At 40.8% G+C, this 21943-nt stretch overlaps 1 protein-coding gene across 3 annotated transcripts in view; it reads right to left on the bottom strand.

Annotated features, from left to right (window-relative positions):
• The window catches only part of grb10b (growth factor receptor-bound protein 10b), a 70971-nt gene that overhangs the window by 2100 nt on the left and 46928 nt on the right, over window positions 1–21943 (bottom strand). For 2 of the 3 annotated variants that reach the window (XM_085473219.1, XM_085473220.1), the window contains exons 6-16: window positions 8875–9031; window positions 4911–5026; window positions 4588–4662; window positions 2130–2267; window positions 1845–1955; window positions 1427–1525; window positions 1224–1301; window positions 978–1094; window positions 496–562; window positions 290–377; window positions 57–150 (exon numbers count right to left, since the gene is read on the bottom strand). In XM_085473219.1, coding sequence (XP_085329345.1) covers window positions 57–150; window positions 290–377; window positions 496–562; window positions 978–1094; window positions 1224–1301; window positions 1427–1525; window positions 1845–1955; window positions 2130–2267; window positions 4588–4662; window positions 4911–5026; window positions 8875–9031 — 1140 coding nt within the window. The remainder of the gene's footprint in view (window positions 1–56; window positions 151–289; window positions 378–495; window positions 563–977; window positions 1095–1223; window positions 1302–1426; window positions 1526–1844; window positions 1956–2129; window positions 2268–4587; window positions 4663–4910; window positions 5027–8874; window positions 9032–21943) is intronic. The other variant, XM_085473221.1, reaches the window with a different exon arrangement.

Raw genomic sequence — 21943 nt, 5'->3', positions numbered from 1 at the left:
GGTGCAACAATATACAAACACGCACGAGACATGTAACAAGTAAGCGAGAGTCTTACCGGTAGGATCTGGAAATGCTTGATTTTCTGGTGATGGCACAATGTGAGCACAAACGCCTTGGGATTACTCTGACTGACTCTCAGCAGAAACAACCTGTGTGACAAAAAAGGAGACGAAATGTTGTAAAAGCCTTCACTTAGTGTTACAGATTATATATCTATATAGACACACCGATATATAAATAAATAAGTGTAAAAATATATAAAGAAAAAAGCTTTGCCAGCTTACTTACCCATCTACTTGTCCCTGCTGGTGGATAATGCGGTGGGACTCTTCTCTGGTTATCCTGCCATGGAACCAGAGCTGAGCTATGTGGATGACTGCAGAGAATAACATTTTTTTTTTAAAGTACATTTTTATAAAATAACATTATATACACAGAAAGAATATGCAAAGTTAGGGAGCAGTTGCAAGTTTTTTTTCCTGTTTTGCATTTACCTGAGCTTAGTGAGGAGTGGTGTAATGGACTGTTGGACCCCAGTATGTTCATTCGTTGAGTCCTCTTCTGAGAAAGATGCCACACAGAGACAAAACAATGTGGTTTAGTTCATGGTCTGTTTGAGCGACAGTAAACAGCAGCAATTTGTAGCTTCTTAACATAATTCTGATAACTTTAAGTGAAAAACAATCACTAAAACAGTAAACAGGCTAAGGAAAGATCAGATCAAATGTGGTGAACGCATGGTCTAATTTTAAGACTGTGGAACCTGATCATTGTCTCCTTTACAATTGGACAGAAAATGGAATTTCAGACAGCCTAAATCAAGTACTTAAAAGTCACCTTGTACATTTATAAGTTAAATGAATTTTTCCAACTAACTCTCTATAATCATCGGAGCAAACATAAACAGAACTGCAAGGATCATTAAAAAACAAAAACAAAAAACCTAACAGGTAACAAAAAGCCAAGCATCTCTCACCCGCCACGCGTGCCCCTCCTCCATGGCAGCACTCTGAGCTTCGACCGGGTTGTCAATCACTCTGCCTATCCTCCCTGAGAAATCCATTGCCACGAGGGAGTTCTCTGATACGCTCCTCTAGAGGGAGACAAAGACACATGACAGTCAAAATACAAGAGTGCAGACAGACTACATACGAAGGCAGATCATTTACCTAAACTAAGTCAGACTATATCCTTACATGCATAATCACTCCAGTAAACTTACCACAGGAGCTGAAAAGTGTGAAAGTAAAGTTTTCCTTTGTTGAGGAATCTTGTAATTCTGGTACAATACGATCCCATACTGCAAAGGAAAAGGAACAGAGTAGTGAATAAAGGCCATCAAATTACTTGCATTACAAAGAATTAAAAGTATGCTAGAAGTCATGTTGGCTGTACTGTACTGTGATGTAGGCAGTGCAGAATTACCTTAAAGATTCGAAAAGCAGTCATCCAACAGCTTCTGCTCTGTTCGTCCTCTGCACACAGCATTCTCAGCTCCTTCATATCCCCTCTGCTTTTATTAGGCTGCCAATGAACAATTTACACAATCAGAACAGAGACTACGCTCACTGCATCAAACTCTTATTTTTGACACCACTTCTATCACCATTATTATTAATTGGAGAGAGAAAGATGATATGAACAACAAAACCAAAGACAGTTCATCTGAGTTTATAACTCATAAATCACAGGGAGGGAAAAAAAAAAAAGTTGCTGCGCTGATAAACCAGTTCCACTGAGACAAGAAACGGCACAGGATATGAATCATACTCAGCTCATAATATTTCATCATTCCACTATTTCATAATTAGATAAAATCTGTTTCATCTCACTTGCGTCTCACCTTGATGCAGAAGCCGTAGTCTGTGGGTGCGCCGTGCTGCTTCTTGCCTGTGATGACAGTGAAGATGTTGCTGTCCTCAAGGTCTGCTAGTAACTGTAGATGTCTGGGCTCCTGGAGACAGAAATTAATAAATCAAAATATCAGAGAGGAGACAGCCCGGAGGCACACGAACAGACAGAGGCGTGTGCAACTCGGCCGTCAATAATACGGAGTTTCTTTCAAGGAGATTACATTTAAGGTGGACTGTATTTCGCGTCTGAGATGAATGGAGCGAGCCGCCGTTACCTTTGAGGTTCCTTTTGTAGAACAGTAGAGCCCTGAGCGCCGCAGAAACATGTAAACCTTCTTCCATGATTTCCTTCCCACGTCCTTCATGTACAGATGCCCCTGGATTTCTGGACAGCTGTTGGTGGCTAGGAAGTTCTAAAACAGGGAGCAGGAAAATGCAAATAAATAACAATTTATTCCCTCTGTCATTTCTTTTGTAAAAAGGAGCCAGATTACATCTGAAGCCTTTGAACCCCCTGTCACTACCACAGGCAGAAAGCTGGCACCATCTGTAGGGGTATCAAAGACAGGAGGCTCATTGTGACAATGTGTGAAAACTCAAAGGCTGTCACAATCCTGATAGTGACATTTGTACATTTAATTACAAAAAATAAGAGAACAGTATATGCATAATTTACTAATACTGCTTGGAAAAGATATGTCTGTTAAACTCAAAAGAAAAACTCCATTAAAACTGTCCTGTTGTGTTTTGTGGCTTTAAAATGAAAATCGTGCATTTCTACAGGGAAGCCTAACTTGTCTTATAGGTGTTTGAAGAATTGGGTGTTTGTGGTTTCCATGTTTTAGGAAAGCATTTCACCGTGAACTGCAAGTCAAGTTACTGAAGCTGATCTGGAATCTGTGGCTTGCGGGTAAAGGCAAACTGTTCCACAGTACTTTTGAATATTTAAAGCATGTGTTTCCCAGTGTTTTGGAAACAATTTGACATTAGGCTTCGTGCATGAACATTATCCAAACTCTGCACAGTCACACGGAACGTTAATACAAAGAGCTGTCCCTTGGAGGCCGTTCGCTTCAGTAACTTACTCACATGCATCTTGCATAATGCCAAATATTGCAAACACCTGGAGGAGCTCAGGATTAGAGAGCCCCTTGGTTTACACAGGACTCTAATTGAGTGCAAAGATCTTGTGTTTGGAAGAATTCCGGCTCTGGAAATTCCTGACAACTCCAGCTCACCTCATTCCGATCCAGTTATTAACTCCTCTATGCAGAGGATAAGGGCGCATAACTTCTATATGATCAGCCAGACTTAAAAGCTTTCTGTGAGTGGCTACCTTGAAGTGATGGATTCCACTTGTGATTTTAACTCTGACAGCTCCATTACATGATGCAGGAGAACGCCAGCCAATCCCATTAAGATATTTCAAAAAAAAATAAAAAATAAAAAATCTCCTACCAGACATTTTCTCTTTTTTGATATTTGTAAAGAGTATATTGGGAGTATTAGTGAGAAGCCAAAAAGTACACATGACACACATGTGGAAACAGTACTGAGAAAACATACAACAGGTAGGTGCAGATCCCAACTTGGCTAATAAAAACAAACTGAGTGTAATTACCTAGAACCCCAAAACAGAACACATGGCTCGAGGCCCGAGTCATTCTAACCAAAAGGTCACCATTTGAAAATTTTCCACTATGGAACTACGCAAATTGTTTAAATCCTATTGCAGAGACACTCAGAAGATGGATGTATGAACATAAAGATATTTGGAGATTTATACACAGGAAATCCCACGAATATAAACCTGCCTCGGCCCAACCTGTCTAAGTCCTTACAGATTTCCTAAAGGGTGAGAAGTCTGGAGAAAGGATCATTCAACATCTAACATGTATCGACAGCCAGCTTTTCTGTCAGCCATTTACAGCATCTGTGATAAAAACATGAATAATTTCCTAACATGTACAGCTGCGAGTTGGATCTGAAGCTCTGAATATGATGATACTGACAGGCACAATTTTGTCCACTAAGCAGAAGCCACTGGACACACCCACTGCAAATTAAAACGACAGCACATATTTGTAACTACATTAGAGAAAGTCCACTAAAAAACTTCAGCAAACCTATCAAGTTTTTTCATTTTGGTTGCTACTACAGCTTTGACAAAAAAAGCATCTTAATATATCCGACCAGCCTCCTTCACAAAAGCGGCTCACCGAATTACCATCATAATCCTCCAGTCCACAACCTGCCCCCACCCCAAACCTCCCACAACATTAAAAAGGTAAATGTTTTAGAAGATATTTTATTTTTTGCCCCATCATTCATTCCGCTGTCTGTACATTTTAAAAGACACTGTTAAAAAAATTCAATTCAGCTGTGTTTTGCTCGTATTTCAATCAATAAAAAAAAAAATAAATAAATAAATAAATAAATAAAAATTCCCAACCGCACAAGGGTAGATCCGAAACTCTGCGTTCTATTTCTGATGGCTTAATTCCATCCATCACAAGAGCCGGACCTGTGGTGTGCGCCGAGACAGTCGTGTCAACAGGGGATCAACACTAGTTATTACTGCAGGCTCTGACGAGACACACTGTCTAAGGGTCAGAGGTGAGGTATGCCAGCTTGATTGTACAGTATGTATGTAGCAGGTGCTGACTCTGAAAACGAAACTGTTTGCGTGTTAAGAAGAGCAGCGAGACTGCAGCGTGTGTGAGCTGTACGTACCTGAAGGAGCTGAGATGGTAGAATTGCATGATTAGTTTCCTGGCACCACGCGACCATGTGCTCTGGGAAAAACGTCTGTTCAAAGAAGGAGGTGTGGAGAGAGAGAGAGGCAGAATTACAGATACTGTGACGATAATTATAGTGTCAGATTTTGTGACAGAAGCACAGGTGACTACTTTCATTATTGCAGTCTGCTGTAATTATGAAATAATCTGCAAGGTTAAGTTGGCTCAAATTTGCTGTTTTTACAGGCTCTGTATTTCAACAAGATGCCGTCACGAGTGACGTGGCAAGTAAAGAAGTGTGTCAGGAAAAATAATTACCAGGGGGTTTCTGAAGAATTCATATTTGGCATAGTTCTTCCTGAAGAGGAATCTACCGTCGCTGTTCATGGAGGCCTGGACCTGAACCACCAGCTCATGGTCTTCTAGACAGCGCTCTGAGAGGAGACGGGAAGAGAAAGTCAAGCTAATTTCACAAGCTTGGCCGAAAACATCTTCAACATCTCACAAACACCCTCGCACCAAACTTAAATAATTAAACAAGAGAAATATTAGTCATCAACATTTCTTGTAAACCAGAAATTAAACTTAAAGGGGGGAGAAAAAAAAAACAAACAAAAACTCAGTGGGGTACTTTCGGCTGCTCCCTTATTTCCCAGGAGATTGCCACGGTGGATGTTTAATTTGGCACAGATTTTACGCCGGATGTCCTTCCTAATGAAACCCTCCCATTTGTACAGGCTTGGCACCGGCATGAGGAGTACACTAGCTAGCTTGTGAGTTTGCGTCTCCTTCCGTGCTCAAACCAGGAATCTTTTACAATTAGAAGTAACCGTGTTTACTACTACTACACAGCAGAGCCAGAAAGGAATCAATCGCAGTCATTTGGTCTAAATTTAAAAAAACAAAAACAAAACATAGAAGCAGTATGATGTCATCTCATCTTTTCCCAAGATAAAAAAGGACAGGATGTCATTATAATAATTGCAATGTACATATGTCCGTATGTTCCCCATCTCTGTCGCTGACGAGTGGACCAATCTTGATTAAACTTTGCATAAATATTGCTTAGGGCACTGAGTGCCAACATCTATATGGGATATACAAATACTTTATGCTAATCCCACAAATGTAAGTATTTGTACATCTGACAGTTCAATTAAGCACCGAATAGAATCTCAGATTAGAATGGAATCACAATAGGATTTCTCACAGCATCAAACTGTAGTGATTCCTGGCATATGTATGTTTATATATTCCCTATGTAGTATATATCCATATAAATCACTAAACTACAGATGTGCTTTATTGGTTCGTGCCCAGTGCCTCTCAGTGCTACTAAATAAATGGTTAAATCTGCGAATCAACTAAAAGTGTCCTTGAAGGAATGTGGAGTCAGAGGTCCTGCTGATTTAGAGTTTCTGATTGTGACACATTGGACCGGAACATGAGTCACACGGTTACAGCCTCCGAGTCCTGTCATGTCTTAAATTAAAGACATCCTGCCTTTTCAAGTGCATCTAATTAAATAGTGGAACTTACCAAACTTTTTGAGGACCATTAGACACCAGATCAGACACAACTCTTTCATGTAAAAAAAGGAATACTCGAGAGCAATTTTTCAGTAAACTCATCTCACATTATTATCTCATTCCATGAGCCCCCTCCTCTTTACCCCCGCGGCCACAATCTCCACTCTGTCACGACTCATCTTTCTCTTTCCGTTTAATCCTGTTGCCTGTCTGATGAGTCATTCATGTTCGTGACCGTGACTCACCCTGGCAGCCCCACCTCCCCGCCTGATAGTTGTTAACCTTTGCAAACCCACTAGCAGAGGTCAGTGTTACTTATCTCAAAGGGCCATTCAGCAGCATAGCAAGAGTGGGCAGCAGGAATAGGCACCGTATTGTTCTAGACTCCCGGAAACATCTATTCTCGTCTACCGTCCAACTGCATGTGCACACATTCGGGATCACATGCCGTGTGTGCTGACCCGACATAAAGCGGGGGTGCGCACGCAAATGGAGGCAGGAGTCTCACATACTGCTACAATTCAATTTCACTATATGAAAGAAATATTTAATGCACATATTACAGTGGCCGGCACCTCTCACGCAATTAAATATCAGCAAACAGCTACCGAACCGAGTTTTGGATATTAAAACGTTCCATCAAATACTTAACTGCATTTATCACAAATGCAATTTTGTCTTTTATGGCCACAAGGCTATTAAAAAAAAACAACAACAACCCAAAATCAATACTTGAGGGAGAATAAAGTAAACAAATGTAATTATGGCCTGTGACAAGCAATTAAGCACATCTGTTAGCTACTCAAAAATACTGACGAGAGCCACATATATGGAAATGTGTCAGCAAATGTGTTGTGATGCATACACTGAGCTTACTTTGATTTTTTTTTAAGAACACACATACAAATGGAGTGAAGCAAGTATAACATTAACAAACGGCACGCTGACGTCTCACTTACTGAAACGTCTAAACACTGGAGATGATAAGTAGCAATTCCAGACCTGAAAAGAACAGCGTTGCAGTACAGGTGTGCCAGAACAGAATAAAGGGCTCCCAGCCAAAAATGATGTCACTCACAATAAGCCAACTTAACTGTATTTGGCAGCAAGGTGCTGGCAGGAGTGATGAGAAATGTAAGCAGATCATGATAGATGGTGAAATGTAAGGTTAGAGCTTTGGGACTTTTACTTGCAGAGAACAGATCGTATTATTCCAAGTTTCCTCACCTGACAACATTAACAGCTAGCACAAAAAAATAAAATAAATAAAACTACACAAATATACTGACACAAGTTACTGGTTCATAAATTAAATGTCTTTTTTTTGTGTGTTAAACCGTGTTTCTGTCTACTGTGCACTTCACTTCCAGACATGCAGCTCTATATAAAATTACACCCCCTTCTCTCCCACATCTGTTCAACTGTGCAGACATGAGCAGAGAGCACAGGCTCAACTTGTCTCTCATAAGTGCTTTATAATTGCCCCCTCCTCGGGGGTTTCTTTCCTTTTTTCTTAAACAGTCAGCTGGCCACAACCTTCCAAAGCCCCTCTTATACTGCTGAGTCTAGCACAAAAATCACCCGGACATAAATGTAAACCTCTGCGGCCTTCTTAATGCAGCACCAAGTTAAAATAGAGCTGTGTCTTTATAATGCTACATTAGTAGTTTGGTAGTATTCGAAACTAAATGTCACATTCTTAAACTTTTTAGCAAATCGGGGTAAATGTTAAGCCAAGTCGGCCGCACTGCGTTACCTTCTTTCCACCTTTTTGAATAACTTCAGCAGTGTTTACCTCTAAATACAAGAAGAACATATAGTATAACACACTACACATGTCCCTACTAATGAGCAGCAAAATCATCCCCATCAGGTCAGCATCTGGTGCACTCATTGGCTTCACCTCTCCATCAGTTACAATAGCAGGTCTAGTAACAAAAGCTTTAAACAACTCCATCTGCTAACACATAACCACCAACCTCTCAAACCGTATCAACTGTAATCACATTTTAGGTCAAAATATTTCCCAACAAATAGATCAGGGCTCATAATGACAGGTGGAAGTGTCCTGGATTCTTTGTCCATTCCCATTATGATTGTTTTGTATTGTTTTTATTTGATCTTAAATCAGTCTGCCAGAGTTAAAAATATCAGGACGTCCAATATAATTACTCTGCACTGGAACTACTTTCTCAAAAATTAAACAACAATCAAAAGCATACTAAAAGAACCTCAAGATATTGATTTTAATGTAATCGTGCACACATGGAGATTAGACTGTCTTTTGCTCTCATTTAACTGCTCGGTTTTGAGCTTTCTTTTAGATATTTCTTCCCCAAATAATCTTTTGTCTCTTCTCTATTGAATGTGAAAATAATTAACCTGTCAGTACTAAAATAACCCTCCTATCGGCTACTGCAACTTTCCACACAGCCACTGCGTGATACTGGATAAGATCAATGGAATTTTTGGCTTCATGCATGCATATGCTTTCTAGCATGCACTCATGCTTGAATACACGCCTGGGTAAGAATCAGCGCCTCAACTGTCCAGCCAAGTATACGGGCATGCATGCATGCATGCATAAATATCAATGCACCTGTAACTCAGTGATTGAATTGCAAGTCTGAGCCCACCCATGAGCCCATGGGTTTCTGTGTGGGAAAATGTGCCTGTTCATGTGTGCTCACGGGTATGTGTGTCTGTGTATGAGACTGAGAATGTTTTCAGGCTTCTACAGCTCTGTTCCTTACCTAGCCCTAGCAGTGGGTGGTGTTCAACAAGTGCCCAACTGTTGTCATCCACACAATGGCTTTTATAAACCAGGAGCTGGCACAGGTCCCTGGCTGTCATGTTGGCTGGGATCTCCACAACTTTACCCATGCCGTCTTCACTGAAGATCTTCACAATCTGTGACAAGAAATCCAAGGTTTCAGTTTGAGTGAACAGAAATCACATGAAGGTAGTCTGACAAACGAAATACTAAAAAAAAAGTGAGAAGAAACTTTTACAGTAAACCCATCGTGACTTTTACACAAATCCTTTTTTTGAACACTAGAGTCTAATAGGTGGGTGAAGCCAGCAATTTTCCTCAAACACTGCAATACGGTTTCTCATATAGCACCTTATGCACTATAGCATACGCAGCCTTGTAATTACGGCACACAATAGAAAAGAACAGACATTCAAAACTATACGGTAATTGTGGCGTTAGAAATAACAGATGAGATTTTCTTATAGCAACTTGTCGATGTAATACAAAAGCAAATACACTCCAGTGCATAACAAGTGTCCGCTCTTGTGAACACAAAGCCGGTCCAAATGGGTACGTACTGAACACAGCTCAAAGAGAAGTAAGCACAGTTTTAAGTTACAGTATATAAAAGATGAGGAATACGAACACTGTGCTTTCCAGCTTAACCTCAAACAAAACTGTCTTAACTCGAACTGACTGTTGTTAAATTGTTTACTTTCTTTAATAACGCATTTCACACAGTAGCATCATGAACGTTGGTAATAGTACTCTAGCCAGCTCAAAAATAAATAATATCAATAAAACCCATATTTCTATTAAAAGCATGCTCGTTTGGGGAAGGTTGTAATATTTGGAGATGGTTGAGGTGGAATTTGTTTTTATTTTGTACGAAACAAAAAGGACAAACAAATTTGGAGCGCTGTTACACCTCTGCATAAAATGTAAACACATCTACTCCACTGATCTTTCTATATATTGCTGTACAGCAATAATGCATGAGGTGCTGAACAGCTAAAACCTTCCTCTAATATCCCATCTGTGTGAGAGCCTACCATCACTATCCAGGCGTCTAATATTAGCATTAGTAGCACTACATCTATACTGTGGATAAGCCTTTTATTCCACCACATAATCCAGGGGATTTTGACAGTCCAAGTTCCCAGAGCCATTTTTTTAATAAACAGGACAACATGTGTTAACATTTACTTGATACATTTCTAATGGCCCCCAGAGAAACTAGAGCAACCTACTTAACCTACAGACAAATGCAGCCCTTAGTAGGCTGGATTCCTGTGTAGGCTAAGCTTTCACATGTATGCATGCCTCCCACATAATATCATGACAAAGAAATTCTGTTCTCTTCCTGAGCAAATACCCAGCTTATAGCATCACAGTTTGCACAAGCCAGGCCTAAGGCACTCTGCCCATCAAAGATGTTTAAGATGAAACGCAATGGAGCATATACCCCTTTTCAAGGGTGCTGACGTATTTGGATCCTTTTGCTCTGCTCACATCTTGGAAAAGGGAAAAAAAAGAAAAGAAAAATGTCTTCGGCCTTAACAGTATTTACACATTACATTTCCTGCCTCAGGTTTAACGTGAAAGTACTTCAAAGAGAAAATGTCTTAAATTGTAAAAAGAGGAGAGGGAGGCGAAAAGAGAAATGAGACACAGGAAGAGGGGTCTTACCTCCACGGCCCGCAATAGGCAGCAGTCCGGGGAACACGAAGGCATTTTCGGAATGAATCGGCTCCCACAAACACTCACATAAGCGCACTCACTCCAATATAGTCAATAAGACAGAAAACCTCGCTGTTCTGTCGCCCTGTGTCCTCCAGAAAGAAAGGTACCAATTTGAATGCCAACAGCTGACAGTTGTGCTACCTGTCATGAGGCTAGTCCTCAAGTCTATCTGTAGACTGCAGTCTCCAAAAAAGAAAAAAGGAAAGGAAAGGAAAAGAACAAACTGTCTGTGTGACCTAATGCCGGTATGTATACAGCGCACAGGACGAAGACACTGAAGCAGTCGGCAATCGGATGGTACAGTAGAGTGCTTCCAGTGCCGGTTGAGTCTGACAACTATGCTCTGTCTCTCTCTCTCCCTCACAAAGGGTTACAGCCTCAGCCATGGGCTCTGAGGCACACTGAATCAAACCACACGCTCACTAACCAATCATAAAGCTGCAGCAGGCTGATGTAATCATTCCCACACAGACCTAGGCGCGCACACAACACACACACGCTCCCTCCGAGGCACTCAAGTAGACACACATACGCACAGTCATGCACAAACACAGCCAACTTTTTCAGACCTCTTGACGATCTGTGCTTAAGTTTCTTTTCAGAGCTCGATGCAAGAGGGGGCACGTTTGGAAAGAGTGCGGCACAGTGAAGAGGACAAAGACAACAACCCCCCCCCCCCCAAAAAAGTTTCTCTTTATTGCTCCTCTCGTTCCAAAATGTTCGCAAGTTTTTAGGTGAACGTTCGGAGGCTTGTCCGTTTTTCCTTCTTTTGTGTTCACCTTCCCTCCCTTCTTACCTGCATTCCTCCCTTTATGTGGCTTAACTTTTAACTCCCAGCTTACAGCAGTAACAAGACTCATTACAGTGCAAATGAAATGAAACAGACCTGGGCTGGCACTTCAGCACTCCAACCTCCTACTTCTCCCGTAGTGGCTCGCTTTGTGCCAACATTCTTTCTCTCTAAAGAACAAAAAAGCTAGAGACTTCTGCACACATGCACATCACACCGCTCCTTTCAACTCTGATATTTAATATAGCATCAGACAGACAAAAGCTTTGACACACCCCGTCTGGGAAAGGCAAGAGGAGCTTTACCTTATCCTTGAAGTAACTTCCCCTTCCCCCCCCCTTACTTCTTCTGGGAAAAGCAGGATGCGTGTGCTTATACATGTGTGGGTGAGGTGTGATGACAAAATGAGCACAGTTCCTCGGAAGAAAGGAGGAAATAGTGGTTAAAGTGGTAGCGGGAAACTTTGGGGAGAGAGCGGGAAAGAGTAAGGCTGGGAGAGAGGGGAGACAGGGGGAGAGTGAGCGAGCAAGGGAGAAGTGTATGATTGAACATGGGCAGTGGCAAGTATGTGGGAGTGTGTGTGGGATAGGGAGAAAGAGACAGACGGATGTGAGATGTGAAGGAAAACGAGTGGGAAGCAGAGGGAAGTGAAAAAGAAAGACTGTCTGGTGACACGCTGCAGCAGAATGTGTAGTATGAAAGCTCTCTATTGTTAACCGTCTCTAGCCTGCACAGCTGTTCCCACACACCCCCTCACTGTCACTGCATTCACCCTCACTGAGACCAGGACACACTCCCATGCATACGTCACAGTTTGTTGGCAAGCAAGGAAAGTCCCAGGAAGGCTGCACGCATCATACATGTGATTTAATCAAACTGTTTAGTAGCGAGTTTGTTTTGTTGTTGGTTTTTGTTTTTTTTTTTTTTTTTTTAAACCTTGCACATTAGGGCTGTGAGGGTCAACAAAAGTGCTCTTCTTTTGGTAAATTAGAACTCCTTTGCACTAACCATTTAAAAGCATTGTATCACCATCTTTGCCAATTTACATTCTATGACTGTGCACCTGTTTTATTAAGATCACTCTAAAACTGAACAAAACTGCCAAGTAAACAAATATTTTTTGAAACCATGCATGGCTGGTGGTACTCTGGCGCACACACACACACACACACACACACACACACACACACACACACACACACCCCTATGCAAATCAACCAGAAATCACCAGTTACTAGACTGATGGCATTTTCTCTAATCCACACAGGGTCAAAGTTGTACATACCATAGACCTCCACTAATATTATGTTAAAATTGCTTAGTAAGTTTAGTAACCATCAACAAACTCATAGCATAATTCTGGCTTGATATTTGGACACTCTTCTTGGCAGAATTGAGTTAATTTAAATTGGTTGGTTTCCTGGCTTTTAAGTACAGTCCACAAATTTTGCAACAGGGTTGAAATCAGCTTTTGAGAAAACTACTCAAGAAGCCTAATGTTGAGTGTTGAGATTGTTGTCTTGTTGGAAAAACCAGTAGTGTCAAGGTTTCGACCATCTACCTGCTGATGTAAAGTTGAATAATTATGATTCCATCTACTTTTTGCAATTCCATTAGTGTCAAAACAGGCCCAGAACATGATGCTTCCACCACGCTTAACAGTCAGTACAGTGTTTTTAGGTTTGAAAGCCTCACATTTACTCCTCCAAACATACCTTTTGTCATTGTCGCCATATGGCTCAGTCTTTGTCTAGTCTGACCAGAAAACTTCACCAAAAAGCATTTGTCTTTATGATGTGGGCAGCTCTAAGTTTCACTCAAACTTTAAGGTTTTTGGGCGTTCCCATTGTTCCGAGTATTGGTCAGTCCATTGAGTGCTGTCCAACAAACCCTTACCTGGCATAGAGAAACTTCCAGTTGTAATCAATCAATCATGATCACTAACGGCATTAATAGACTTTGACCTTGTCAAGTTAAGACATCGTAAAACCGTCAGCACCACCTAAAAAATTCAAGTGAATGCATGTCTATATTTGAGCCTGTGTTGCTTTCTAGACACATGATGAAGCTAAAACTGGGATTAACTACTGAAAATAATAACCAGCATCTGCAAGAACAGCATGACTTATTGTTGGAAAAGCATCTGTTTTTATGTTACTAAAGAACCAACACATGGACATGTTTCACTGTTAAAACAGTCAGGAATACACCAATGAGCTACGAGAGTGTGTGGCTTGGTTTGAAAGTAAATTTTCCTTTTCTGTCATACCTTAGTGTTCATAAAAACAACATACAACTGTATGACCAAAAGAAATTTGTGCATATAGTAGAAAAGAGGAAGGAAAGCTTTCAGAGGGCCTCTCAACCTCTGTGATGACTCAGGTCTGATAGCTGCCCCGTGATGCAATCCCCCAAAGAGAGACTGAAAGCTTCTAGCAACACACATATACACAATCCAGACAGACCGGAACCAGATTTGTTCATATATGCATCTTCATATACACTGACCCATTTTTTTTGTATATTACAGTATCTGCACAAACATACATGCAGAATTCTCCAAAGATACAGCTAGACACAAATTGGAGAAATACAGTTGGGTCAAAGCAAAGCTGAAATATGTACACAAGCATGTGTGTGCATGCCCTGCAGCCAACACGCACACTCACATCAATCTCTGAGAATTGGCTGCAGCTCTATAAATAGTTCCACTGGTATTACGTACACATTACAAGCTATTACATCAGACAGGAGTTACTAAAGACTATTAGCCATTTGGCACACAAGCCTGCACACATTAAGATCCAACACATACAGGAAGTTTTGTTAGAAGGTAAAAAAGATGGCAGGCTGGATGAAAGCTGTGCCATAGGAGAGGAGTCAGTGTTCATAAAACAGTAGGAGGGAAAGTGGGGACGACGCTAACAACATCCATATTTAATTCACTGTAATCAAAGATAAGTGATGAATTAGAAATAAAATGTCTCAATTATTCTTTGTCATTACTAATATGATCTCAACCTTCTGGATTACATGAGCTACCTAACTATGGCATTTTTAACTATGCATATTTTAAATAGTTTTATCTTTGTAATTTTGGAAGGGGTCCATGTATTATCATTTGTGGATGTTGCAGGTGTTGCAAGCGAACACTGACTATTAAAAACTCCTGCACTTAAATTCAACATCCAATGGATTTGAAACCATGCAAAACCACTTTGTCAGTGGGAATTTGTACACCTGGTAGGGCTGCACGATTAATCGTTAGAAAAATCGCGATCTCGATTCATACTTATGTGCGATCTCATTTCCAAATGACAACGATTTAAAAAAAAAAAAAAAAAAAAAAAAAAAAAAAAAAAAAAAAGACGATGACGACGTCCCGGCATTTTGATCCGGGACGTAATCTGCAGGAAAACAAGCGCTCACTCTTCCTGCTCAACAAATGACAAGGGCGGAGCCTTATACCACGTGGTACAGAAGCTGTGCCGTGTGATGCTAAAATTAGCAGGGAAAAAACAACGGAGAGCACGTCAGGGATGACGAGAAAGTGACAGGAGAAAATCCGTCCCGGTCAACCACCCAAACATCAATAACGGGAACCTTATACAGCGCTTCCCTATACCCGTCGAACTCCCACAGGCACAAAGAAATTACGGAGGCTATCACTTATCACCTGACCAAAGATATGGCTCCCATCAACACTGTGCAAAACGAGGGATTTAGGAAAATGATCAACACCCTAGACAAACGCTACACAGTGCCGTCCCGCAACTATTTTTCTATTGTTGCACTACCTGCTCTATACACGCAGCGCCGAGCAACGGTGGAGACGGAATTTCAAGCAGTACAACATTTTGCGGCAACAACAAAACGTGAGACATTTGTTGTTTTATGTTTATTTATTGTTTTTATGTTCAGTCTCAACTGTTACGAAGTTGATGTGCAGTTAATAAGTGCAATAAATATTTATACTGGAAAAGAAAATCGTGAGAGAATCGTGATCTCAATTCTAAGCCAAAAAAAATGTGATTCTCATTTTATGCAAAATCGTGCAGCCCTAACACCTGGTGCAAGTTAGTGTGGATATCCCCCCACACCCTGGTGAAGACGCAACAATGCTGATGCAAACATTTGAATGTATTACCTTAGTAAGGCTTTAGGTCACCAGAATAGCTTCAATATGCCTTGCTGTGTCATGTTGATGATGGTGCCGACTGTTATTTTCTTTGATGTAGGTCTAATATCCCACATGTGTTTCTACAGGTTGAGCTCTGAAGACTGATAAAAGGCTTTCTTAAAGGTCAAGTCAACTTCAAAGTGATTTTCAGTGGCCTTTCCCTCTAAGCACACAAGTGGACAAAAACTACCAGCAAAGGGTCAAGGGTTCAGGTTTTTCTTTTAATTGCCACCCGTCTGTATAACTGCCATCTCTGTTTTACAAAAGCCCTTCATGTTGCCAGAGAAGAACTGTAGCCATTGATAGGCTGATTTGGCTCACACGACCCACCCTAGTTCCATATTCCCATTAACAAATATGCCTTATAAAGCCCCTCTGACTGTAATGCAGGGCTGTGTGTGGTCCAGGGCGCTCCTGACGTCTGGATGATGAGATGGAGGCACAAAAACCTGAATGAGCCTGGGACAATTGGCCATCCCTGGTCAATGCCTGTAGTCAGCATAAGTGGGAGGCATTAGCCAAGAATACTCTGCTGACTCACTAAGAAAGGATAGTGAGTGGTCCCTCACCATCCAATTACAGCATCAAATTAAGACCCAAGATATAAAAGGGCCTATCTGGGCTTAGCAGAGCCAGGATAGGGCAAAGTCCAGAAGGCAAGAATAAAAAAAAGGTTTACTGGACAAGGGACAGAGAGGAAAAAAGATGATGAAGAGGACTGATGTATAGAGAGAAGCAAAGAAGGAAACAGTGCACAGTAACTGTACACATTTAAGTATGGTGGCAAGCTGCCATCTCTGCCACTGTGCAGCCAGGAAGAAGACTATACACTCTATATTGGGCAGTTAGTTAGCCCACAGAGCCTGCTCTGTCTGTAAACAATGGAGTCTTAACACCCATTTAGACCCAAAGTTAAAGCTTGGAGGATTCCAGAACCGAACTGAGTCAAATTTAATTAGCAAAGCAGGCCATGTAGCAAAAATTTAGGTCAGACATTTGGATAAGAAACAGTATTTAACAGCCACAGGAAATTAATATTAGGAATATGAAGGTAGAGGGAAGGTACGTTATATTTTGACTTCAACTAAAGTGTTAGTTGCCATTTTAAAAGCACCTCAGACCCCATCTGCACTTTATTAGTTAGGTCAAAGTCATATTCAAGTTTAGTGGGTTATAAAAGCAGCCAAGTTAAATGAACTTGATAAATGTGTCAAGTAAAATTACAATTACTGTAATTTGACTATTTGTCACAAACCCCATTGTTATAGTCTTGCTTTTCTAAAAGCAAATTGTTTCTTTTAAATGGAAAACTCACAGCCCCGGTTTTTAAATGCATTATTTTTAAACCACAGAAACACAATAATACGAGTTTACAGGAGTGGCAATAAAATGTGGTCACGGTAACAGAAGTAATTAACGTGACTGAATTTAACATGTATTAAAAGTGTGTTTATTTGGTATGTGTAATCTTTTTTTTTTTTTTTTAAAGCGTGGGTCTTGTTCGAAGCTAGCCGTTACATTACTTCTGTCTCTCGTAAACTTAAGACAGAACTGTTCATTCAGTACGTGCTACAAAAGAAAGCCACTGCCGAAATACAGCTACAGCGTAGTCAGTTATTTTGTGTATTTTTAATGCCAAAAAAGTTGATAAGAAAACTAGAGGAAACTATGCTTACCCAAAATGTAAAAATCCATGCAATTTACTAATGTTCATTTGAATTTTAGTGGCACACTATTAAAAATTGGTTGAACATGCACAGTTTATGGCAACACGCTTTAGTGAAGGCCATCTAGACTGGGTTACCATGATGCAAGAACGGAGTCCCCCTATTTACTGTGACCACCTGCTGAGAAACACCCCGCATGGAGTCAAATATTTTACCAACAGGATTAGAAGTGGCAGTAAATGCTTAATTGTGCACCAGGGCTGATTGCCATCAAACCCTGGGGAGCAAATGTGCTTTCAGACCACTGCTGATTTGGACACAATGTCCAATTACAGCAGGAGGGCAAGATGAGGGGGTGGTGGAATTGGATGAACAAAGGATGACATCATTAGTATGATTTTGGCACTAAACCAAGAATGGTCCACTTGTTGTATGGCAAGCAGTGACAGTGTTGAACTGTGACCCTGAAGAAAGTTGAAACGACCAGCTGACGTGAGTGTATTCCTCTCATTTGCATTTCATACAATTTTATAAAATCTAACTAAATTTTTACGCTACAGAAGGGAGAGGAAGCTACAGGTCTCTGTAGCATGATTGATTGAAGAAAAAACAAAGAGACTAATAGCATAACAGGCAAGTACAAACAACGATTTCCCATTCAGAGGAATCACAGCATGTGCCTCCGTTCTGTACAAACTGTCCTCAATAATGGGAGTTTTCTCTGGAGACATCAAGATCACAGTGTCTGTCTGTCACATTCTCTCTCTCTCTCTCTCATTGCTGACACAAATCCCATTGCCAGCTTTTTGAGTCGAGCACTCGTCTCTTAAGTTTCTTGGATCAGAGTCTTTAAGCAATGGGGAAAAAAAGTTGGTCTGAAGGCTGGTTGATTTCAGCGTTTCCCTTCTTTTTGTCATTTTCCCTATCGTCTACATTTTTCCAAGTTAAAGCTTCCAAGGGATGCTTATAGGTAAAAAAAAAACAAACAAACAAAAGAACATAACTGGCTTTTCCATGCCATTTATTTTTTACTTAAGAGCCGTCTCCTCGATTTGGAAAGCAGTTCTAGTGGCATTCAATCATCCATTCGCTTCCGCTTATCTTTTTCAGGGTCACAGGGAGCGCTGGAGCCTATCCTAGCTGTCATAGGGCGACAGGTAGGGCACACCCTGGACAGGCTGCCAGTCTGTCACAGGGCCAACACAGAGACAAAGACAACCATTCACTCACATTCACTCCCGCATTCACACCTATGGGCAATTTAGTGTTTCCAGTTAACCTAACCCCACTAAGTGCATGTCTTTGGACAGAGGGAGGAAGCCGGAGTACCCGGGGAGAACCCACACAAACATGGGAGAACATGCAAACTCCACACAGAAAGACCCCAGCCTGATGGTGGAATTGAACTCAAGACCTCCTTGCTGTGAGGCAACAGTGCTAACCACCGTCTGTAAACATCCAAACAGTCTGTTGCAATCTAGGGAGATAAATGGTTTCATTTTTTACACTAAAAGCATAACTTAGCAACAAATTCATGTAATAAATAACTGAAAAAAACCCTTTAACAATACTTAAATTATCCCTCTTAGCAGCTTTTAATTTCTTCCTCCCTCATACTCCTGTCGCTTCTCTCCTTTTTTTGCCTTTCCACAGCAGCAGTTTCTGAAATCTGATCTGTCCTACTTTCCCCAGTCAGAGACAGAGAGGGAGAGAGCGAGCGAACGGGGGAAGGCTAGGAGAGAGGGAAATGCAGTCTTCATGACCTACATGAGTCCAACAGCTCTGTTCAGCTTCAGCCAGATAAAATGCCTACAGGCAGCAACACACAGCTGTCTATGTGCGACGCACGGATATAAACAAACGGACATGTGTATACATACACATGTACATACACCTTGAAGTATGTGTGCAAGAAGAAGAAAGAAAAGAAAGAAAAACATTCCCTGAAAACCTTTTGCTAGAAAAGGCCTGATGATGTAAAAATACTTAGTTAAGCTTCATGCACTACACGTTAAGCTGTTATCATAATCTGATGAATGAAAGTATTCTCACACATATTTGACACAGACCATCACGTATAGACTGAGAAACAGAGCAGAAAGCAAACAGTATCAGGGATTCCCATTAGTTGTGGGAGTAATATGATCCCGCCCTTTTAGCTGGGAGAAATGTGGCTTCTAATCTTACACTGCTTCGGGGACAAGGAGTGAAAGATGGACCCTTAAAGGTGTATCATCCTCCAGTGCCTGGGTGGTCTCACCATGCTCCCATTAAAAGACAAATTATTCAGTTAAAATTAATACTGAGAGGTAGTAAAAACAACTCAATTATATGCAACGCTTGGAGCTTTCTTCCAAAACCCCAAGGAAGGACCAAATCTCACCAAAAAGTAAATGCCTCCTAAATCCGTCACTAAAACATAAGTCTTTGATGAAACGGTAGGGATGCTGGGATGAAAAGGGATCAGTATTTACTTGGAGGTCTCTTCCGGTTTAGCGATAGTCTAGCTTCATTCTTGGGCTTACTCAAGAACGAACATGTTCTTGCTCGCTTTCTCTTGAACTTCAAAATAAAAGTACTTAAAACACTTTATCTCAAACCTCCAGTTTAATCTTTATTGCTCTACTTTATGTGCTTTTAATCATACTGCAGCACCATGGCTGATATGGGATTATTTTAAGTATTTATAACAACAATGCTTCAACAAATATCAGGTCTTTGTTGGATTTTTTCGTAGTTCTGAAAGAAATTACTTTAAGAAGCTGTCCACCTGCTGTAGATGGTTTGGGGTTTGTTTTTTTAGGCCTGCCGCTTCTGTCGTTTTTGACTTGTCCAGTTTCCTCAAATTGTATTATACAATTCAAACAATACAAAGATTTGTCAGGTTTTCAGTTTGGAAATCATCTTGTTTGTGCAAAAGAGCAACAACTTGATCCCTGTCAAACTGGATGTTTTTTCTCCCATAGATTCAACTAAAGAAATGAAACAAATGTGTGACAGGCTGCTAGTAATAATGTGCCTAAAGATACAATTTAAATGTGGTTCTTTCCCCAAGTTGTGTGTATGCAGACAACACTGGTTCATCTCTAGAATTGGGGATTAATTACGAGTTAATATTTTATGCTTTAATGATTCATAGGTCAGCAGTGTTAAGTGAAAATGGGCAGCCATAATGATTGGACAGAAAACACCAGTGTCCAAAGAAAAACTTTGAATGACTTTGAGAAGTAATGATCACATGAGTCTAGCTGGAAGCATAATATTAATAAACGAGGGCTGGATCAAGACTTGTAAAGCATTTGCATTTTTCCACAAACCAAGTTCATCTCAGGAGGTCTTTATTATGGTGGGTCATTTTATTTTCTAAGCATTTCCCTTGATATTAATACAGCTGTGAAATAAGATGAGCTGCTCTGTTCCGAGTCCCAATTATTGTTTGTACTCCAACTAATCATGCCAGTGTATTAAACAGGCTGTGTGTGTACATTTGTGCCCGTTCATCCATGTGTGGCACTAGCAGGCCGAGACATGTTTCCATTTAGTGGCTCGGGATAAATGCGGTGCTGACACACGAGATGTTCCAGACTCGACCGCAACCTGGCTGGCTCCCCTCCAGGTTGTATTTGTTCAGCGGGTGCCAAACAATTTGTATTTTGCAGCACTGAATACTGCAAATCCACTCACTTAATTCATTGTGTATACACACAGAATTTGCAGGACAAATGTCTCATTGGGTTGCTCTACATTTTCAGAAGTGTACCCAAGTGTCTGTTTGGTACTTCTGCCTTTTCAGGTTCCTTCTTTAAAAGATAATCCTACCATTGAACATTACATTTACTTTGCCACGCCCATACAGGAGGTTAATATGAGAGCTATTGGGATATGTTTTAATGCAGTCGATTACATCAGCAAAGCAGAAAATTAAAAAAAATAAACTGCAAAACTCTTTGATTACTTGGGTTAATCATTACATTTCACAGATATAATAATAAGAAAGTCAGCATACGAGTTCTCACAAAGGGTTACTGCTCCTTGCATTTTATTTTTACTCCTGCCACAAAAAGCATCACTTTGAGCTCAGGGCTAGATATAATGTTAGGAATAATGAGGCCAACAGGCAGACATGCATCAAACACACATGTCTATACACACGCACAATAAAACATCCAGTCTGAGTTACAAATAATCACAAAGACATAAACAGTACAAATCACACACACGTACACCACAAATGTATAAATGTAACTCGCCAGTGATTGCAGAATACAACAAGTGTCTGTATGTGTGTGTTTTCCATGTTTTACTTTAAGATCCACTTAAAAGCAAGGCTGGCAGCTGGAAGAGTGAGCCAGCAGATTTCTGGCGCTGCGTCACCTTTGATCTCTGCACAGTGTGGCTTGCAGAACACGGGAATGCGCGCACATAAACGTACTGTCGAGCACTCACAAACCTACAGATCCCCTATCGTAAAGACAGCCGTACGTGCGTTAGAAACGTGCAAATACACAAAAACGACCCTCCTCGCCAACAGACCTCTACTTTTGCATACATGCGCGCACACACACGCACAGCTGCGCGCAGCCACAGATGTTCCCACACATTAAGGCCAACAGTTTGGGCATCAGCAGCATTCCATTCTGAGTTTACAATGGAAAAATCTGCCCTTTGACCTGGAGCATTTTCAACA

The sequence above is a fragment of the Copadichromis virginalis genome, linkage group LG11 (assembly GCF_057382275.1).
Source record: "Copadichromis virginalis isolate Kocher_CV1m ecotype Utaka linkage group LG11, C_Virginalis_male_GT1.1, whole genome shotgun sequence".
Classification (NCBI taxonomy): Eukaryota; Metazoa; Chordata; class Actinopteri; order Cichliformes; family Cichlidae; genus Copadichromis; species Copadichromis virginalis.
This window is presented reverse-complemented; position numbering and strand designations above follow the sequence as displayed.